Genomic DNA, 6,220 nt, shown 5'->3' with positions numbered 1-6,220 from the left:
TTGGTCAGATAATTCAAAGCTTAAGCATGATGCGACCCTCAAATAAAAATTCACACACAAGGGAAGACCACACGGTGAAGTTGCAGGCCGCTGGTGCGCGGACACATGGCACTGATGAGTCAGCTCGCTCAGCTGCTGGCGCACATGAACAACGGCCACGTCAAAGTTACTCGAGCTACCTTACAGTGCGCTGGTATCATCAACACGTGCATTGTGGATTTTTAAGCCACAGTAACTCACAATGATGTCTCCAGCGCTGCGCTGCGATCTGCAAGGCCGCGTTCTTCGGCAGATGTTCACCTCGCGAAACACATGTACGCATGGCGGCCGTATTGCTCTGATCTTGATCCAGGCCGGGTTGCGCTCATCACGCAGCGGCGGACAGTTGCATTCCTCATCGCAGCGCCATCATCCCTCATCATCGACAGCATCGCCCTGATGCTTGAGAGCTGCGCACACCTTTTAATCCGCACGCACGCACATGTGGCTCCATATCTCTGTCACGCCATGCTTGGTTGACCCGGCAGGGCGCGGTATCGCCAGCCGGGCCACTGGCGCCCCAAGTGGTGCCCCCGCTGGATCCAGGCCACCCCTGCCGCCCTTCACAGAGGAGACTGCGCGGCAGGTGCGGGCCCGCTCGCACCACACCGCCTGGCATGACACGCCGCATGATCATCTGAGACGAGGTGCTTGTGCCGCAACCTCAGGAGGGGGGGGGGGGTGAATCACGCACGGTGCTTTCATGCTTTCGTGTTTTGTCCTCACAGCCCTACCCTGCGAGCACACGCGCGTCTTCTCGACGTTTGCGCGGCCACCCTCTTGCTAGCCCACCCGCCATCACCCAAAATGGTCCCAATCTGTCCAATTAAAATTCAAACGTCATAAATGTTTCGCCCACAGAAGGTGCAGATGGCGGAGGACGGCTGGAACACGAGGTGATGACCCTTCATGCAGTGCTGGGATTTCCTTGTGACAAAACATATTTTCGTTTCCCAAGAGACCCCCTACAACGCATGCAGGCACCTCAATCTTGCATGCAGCAAACAACCGCTTGAATATTGAATACCGGGCCTCCAATGGCCCTCTCGCCTTTTTCGCAAGCTGCAAATTTGCCGCCACCCCCCCTCTCCAGCGCACCAGCGCCAACCCCATCAGCCCCTGGCTGTTAAGACCCCAGTACGCCCAATGATGGGCGCTCACCACACACATCCCCTCTTGTTCCCAGGGACCCCGAGCGCGTGGCGCTCGCCTACTCAGAGGACTCTGAGTGGCGCAACAGGGCCGAGTTTGTGAAGGGCCGCGCCGCCATCCGCGAGGTGGGGATGTGTGTGCGCGCGTGTGTGTATGTGTGTTTATATGTGTACATATGTGTACGTATGAGTTTGTGTGTTGGTGTGTGTGAGAGCGGGGTGCGTATGTGTGTGTGTGTGCGCGCGTGTGTGTGCGCGTCTCTGCACGCGTGTGTCTAGGTGTGAACGGGGAGCAAGGGAGAGGGCGTGACGCATGGGAACACACAGGGCAAGCGGCAATTGGGGGATATCCCTTAGCCTGTACCAGCCCGCAGAGTGCTGCCTATTGCCCCCCCTTATGGACAACACGACTTGCACGACTCACACGATGTCAAAGTTTGAGAGCACACGCACGCCTGCACGGGCGTGAGACCCCCGCATCATTGCGAACAATCTGCAATGCAATGCAGTTCCTGAGCCGCAAGTGGGAGCGCGAGCTGGACTACAAACTCAGGAAGTACCTCTGGGCTTTCAGGCAAGTGGCGGTGTGCGCACACGGGGAGGTTGGCCTTGGGACTTGGGGTTGACATTTGGGACGGGGCTTCGGGAGGGGTATGGTAACCAGTACAATGGGGGCTAAGCTTGCTCCTGCCCTGTTTGGCATCATGAAGCGAGCTACAGCAGGAATGGTGGAGAGCAGAGCACTGGCTGCGCGCCGTCCCTTGGACGCCGTGGCAAGTCAACAGCGGGTGGCAGGAGCAAAGGCGGACTGGCAAGGCTCAGTCCGAAGTCAGCGCCTCCCAGCATGGCTGGGGCGTGCCTAAAGGCCCAAGGCTGCCGGTCCGCTCAAGCGCCGCCTTGTTTGTATCCAAATTTTGACGAACCCCCCTTAGGGACAATCGCATCGCGGTCTGCTTTGAGTACGAGTACCACGACGCCAGGTGCGGCCCGCGCGCTCGCGCGGAGTGCGCGACACCACCTGAAAACACTTCAATGGGTGCTTCAATCCAAGCTCGCCGCCCCTGATGCCGCCGCCTGGGGCTGGCCGCTCTCACGGCAGATGGCCCTCATGGCATGTGCTGCCTGCCTTAGGCCTGGCAGCCCGGCCCCCCTCCCGCCGTGACTGGGGATTGGGGATGGGGCTGTGGATATAGCTGAGGCTAGCCCGGCAGCGCCCGCCCCCACCCCACCCTTCTGACAGCCCTTGCCAATGCACCCTGCGTCCGCACGCGTCCGGCCAGCGGCCAGTGGTACCGCGCCTACGGCAATGAGAACTGGGAGTTCGGCCCGGTGAGTCAGGCAGGTGGTGCGAAGTTCACGCCAAGGGGTGTGGACACAAGCCCAGGCTGGGTCTGCCCAGGACAATGCATGCGGACGCTGCCGCTGTATCGGCGGTGATGCTTGGCTGCGGCGAACCTGTATTCTGCCGCTCTCGGCTAACAGCGACACAGCAGCATGAACACACCAAACCAATTTTGAGTGAGTGCAAACTGTGGTGTGATGATCCATGTATACATGCGATTCGCACTGCGAAACCTCCCGCAGGACGGCCTCATGCGCAAGCGCATCGCGTGCATCAACGAGGCGCCCATTGCCGAGGCGGAGCGCCGCATCTCCGTCGACGACGAGAAGGTGCGCAGCCCTGGGGACACATGTGCATGTCGGCAGTCCGGCGGGGGTGTTCAGCGTCAGGGGGCATGGTCTGGCTGGCGTGGTGGGAATTCAGGGGAGCAGGCGCCGCGTGTGAGGTTGCATCGGTTTTGACAAGCGTGATGAGCTCAAATATCTTTTAGGACTTGCAGTATGCGGCGCAACGAGGCTCCGAGGTTGTGAGTCCAGGGTTGATGCCAACGCGCGGGGAGACCATCAGGTGTCACAACTGAGGACGGGCGGCGCGCGCGCGCACATACACACACACACACACACACACACACACACACACACACACACACACACACACACGCGCGCGCGTGCACACTCATATCCACACACGCACAAACACAAGGGTGCGTGCCCTACACATTCACTACTGCTCTGCCCCCTGCAGGTCGCGTACAACTCATGGCTCACAGAGCAGGGCTTATCCACAAACCAAGCAGGCAGTGCTGGCGGCTTCCCCCTTGGTGGCGGCAACAGCAAGTGCTACTAATGATGTGGTGCCGGTAGGGTAGCGATTCGCGTCATCCAAGGTTGCCTCTGGCGGCGCCTGCCTTCCGACACAACACAGCCTTGTGTCCAGTCGATCATTCCAAGACGCATGCATCTGATTGGGTTGAATTTCTGATTGTGTCGATCTCCCCGTGTGCACTCTCCATCACAAATGTGCTGGTCACAAGCCTTATCACACTTATGTGCTCGTTGCCCAGCTGCCGCACTGGGCCCCTGCATCTGTCTGGCGGCCGACTGTGCACCTTCATCACGGCTGGGTTTGGCATGCGTTTGGAATCAAACCAGCAGATAGTAGCGTGCATGTCAAAAGCTGCCGGTTCGCCTTGGTGTACACCACTCTTGCCCGATATCATGCCTATCATCGAGATGACTGCTCAATTTGTAATGAATCTTGCAACCATTGTCGCACATTACGGTACGGCGCTGTGAAATTGTGCCACATGTGCAGCTTCTCAGAGGCGCATTTTGCAAGGTGTTTTGCGCTGAACTCACAGTATGGCAGGCTGCTTGCTTCAGCACATGGCGCCACGCACAGCCGAGGCGCACGGTCTTCAGGTCTGAAGGCCTGGGCACCAGCAGGTATGGCTGGTGACAAATGTCCCTATGTCGCACCGCCCAAACCCGCTGCAAAATTTTGTAAGATTGTTTTATTCATCGACACCTACGCAATCAGGGCAGTGGATCGTTCGCGGCGGCCACATCAATCAGCCTGGCAGGCCTCCATTAGCGTGAGGCGGCAACCGATGAATTGAATTAATACACAAAATTTACTCGATCACCCGACAAACGCCATGCAGCGGCAATTGAGCGTGCGCCGTGCGAGCGCAGCGGCCTCTGCAGCGGGTGGCGCTGGTGCTTGCGCATCGCTGCCGGTCAGCGGCTGGCGGCCAGGTGCGGCGCCGATTCAGCTCGTATGAAGCATGAGGTGCTGATACCGCCAATCTTGATTTCCTCATGCGCACCAGCGTGCCCCATTGCACACTCTCTGCGAAAAACCATGGCAGGCGGCCGATTTGCCGCGTGGCGGCGGCGGCCCGCGGGCAGCGTGGCTGTTGGCGCCGGCAAGCGGGGGGACGTGCTGCTCATAGCGGACGCCCTCAGCAAGACCCACGATGGGGACAGGATGCTATTCCAAAACCTGAGCTTTTCGATCAGGTGGGCGCCGTATGTGGGCAGAGGCCGCCCGCGATCGCGCCGCGGGTCCCGCCGGCCGGTTTGTTGTGAAGTGACGTGAGTGACGAAAGGCGGTGCCTCGCGGCCGGGCGTTCCGTCGGGTTTGTGACGGGGACGACCTCCTCTGGCAGCTGCCTTTGGCTGCTAGATGTGTGGTCCCGCGTGACGCCATGGGCAACCCTCACACATCGCGCACGTGCTGTGCCCATCCTGTGCACGCTGCCCGTCCTCGCGCCTGCGCAGCGCGGGCGACAAGCTCGCCATCGTGGGCCCAAACGGCGCGGGTGAGCCGCGGCGCATATGTGTGCGCATCTTTGTCCGCCTTTCCCCGCCTGGCGCGGCCGCTGGGGCGCCGCGTCGCGCGCGCGCACCACGCTGAGCAGCCCTCCACGCGGCACAGCGGCATGGCATGTTCGGCGCGCATTATAACATCCTCGCCTGTCAGCTGCACGTTGCATGTGTACTGCATCAGACGCTGTATCCAATGGTGGCACACACACAACGCACACACACACCAACACACACACACACCCATCCAACGAGCAGGCAAGTCCACTCTGCTGAAGATCATTGCGGGCCAGAGCAACCACAATGGCGGCGTGGTCACCCGCAACAAGGGGGCACGCATCGGATACCTCCCGCAGGTGCGCACATACATGCAAGCGCGCGCGAGCCCATGAATCTCAGCCTCTGCGTCAACGTCCATTGGAGCGCCCCGTTGCACCCCGAGCGCGCTGGCTGGTACCGCTCGCGCTCGGCGCCCCTCCTCGTGCGCCGCCGGCGCCCTCGGGCGCTGGTCGCTGCCAGCACTGGCATCTGCGGTCAGCCGATTACAGGCAGCAAGCAAAGTGGATGGGCGCCGCGTTGTCCCCTGCCGCAGCCGCCGCAGCAGCACGCCCGCGTTCATTATGGCTGAACCATTGAATTTCATCGATGCTCACAGTCAGACATGATCCTGTCATCAAGTGACGAGGATGACGACGACGCCCCCTCCAGTGGCCGCAGCGGCAAGAAGGGGTCGGCGGGCCGCGGCGGGGGCGGCGGCGGCGGCGTCAGCGGCATGACCGTGCTGCAGGCTGTGCTTTCAAGCGACAATGACGTGGTCAGGGCTGTGCAGGTGATTGTTTGATGTTGTATTATGCGGATCAGCTTAGTGCAGGCACAAGGGGACTCGAGGGCGCCGCCTGCGTTGCTGCCCGAGACGCGTCAGGGCGTGGCGCTCCCACCGCCCTGCGAAGCGGGCCCCTCCGCGCCGCCCGCGCTTGCGCCTGCATACTACGCGATGGGGCGACCATGTTGAGGAACCGTGCTTGACACCGGCACCCTCCAGAAGCCCGAAAGAGCCAGATGGAAGTGTGACCCTTGTGTGCCTGAATCGACATGCGGTTCTGCCGCCGCCGCCGCCAATCTCGCCATTCGCCTTGCAGGAATACGAACGGGCGCTCGCGGGCGCGGGCGACAGGGTGACTGCCGAGCTACAGGCGGCGATCGAGCGGATGGACGCCATGCAGGCCTGGGAGGTGGACAGCGAGGTGCGGCGATGATCATACGCCCGTGCGTGCATGCGAGCGTGTGTGTGTGTATGTGTGTGTGTGTGTGTGTGTGTGTGTGTGTGTGTGTGTGTGTGCAATTGTGTGTGTGTGTGAGGG

General features: G+C 61.0%; 2 protein-coding genes across 2 annotated transcripts; both read left to right on the top strand.

Annotated features, from left to right (window-relative positions):
- Window positions 1-885: 885 nt before the first annotated feature.
- Window positions 886-3,378, top strand: MNEG_3221 (hypothetical protein; the record flags this gene model as incomplete). The annotated part of the gene is made up of 7 exons (XM_014048301.1): window positions 886-935; window positions 1,226-1,316; window positions 1,700-1,776; window positions 2,123-2,170; window positions 2,471-2,519; window positions 2,775-2,861; window positions 3,277-3,378. The coding sequence occupies 7 exons, from the start codon at window positions 886-888 to the stop codon at window positions 3,376-3,378; spliced, it is 504 nt and encodes a 167-aa protein (XP_013903755.1).
- A 1,017-nt stretch (window positions 3,379-4,395) lies between these two features.
- MNEG_3220 (ATP-binding cassette, sub-family F, member 3) lies at window positions 4,396-6,115 on the top strand (the record flags this gene model as incomplete). Its single annotated transcript, XM_014048300.1, has 5 exons — window positions 4,396-4,553; window positions 4,815-4,855; window positions 5,118-5,215; window positions 5,515-5,688; window positions 5,999-6,115. 5 exons carry the CDS (start codon window positions 4,396-4,398, stop codon window positions 6,113-6,115), a joined length of 588 nt encoding a protein of 195 aa, XP_013903754.1.
- Between the last annotated feature and the right edge of the window lie 105 nt (window positions 6,116-6,220).

The sequence above is a fragment of the Monoraphidium neglectum genome (assembly GCF_000611645.1).
Source record: "Monoraphidium neglectum strain SAG 48.87 unplaced genomic scaffold scaffold00395, whole genome shotgun sequence".
NCBI classification, from domain to species: Eukaryota; Viridiplantae; Chlorophyta; class Chlorophyceae; order Sphaeropleales; family Selenastraceae; genus Monoraphidium; species Monoraphidium neglectum.
This window is presented reverse-complemented; position numbering and strand designations above follow the sequence as displayed.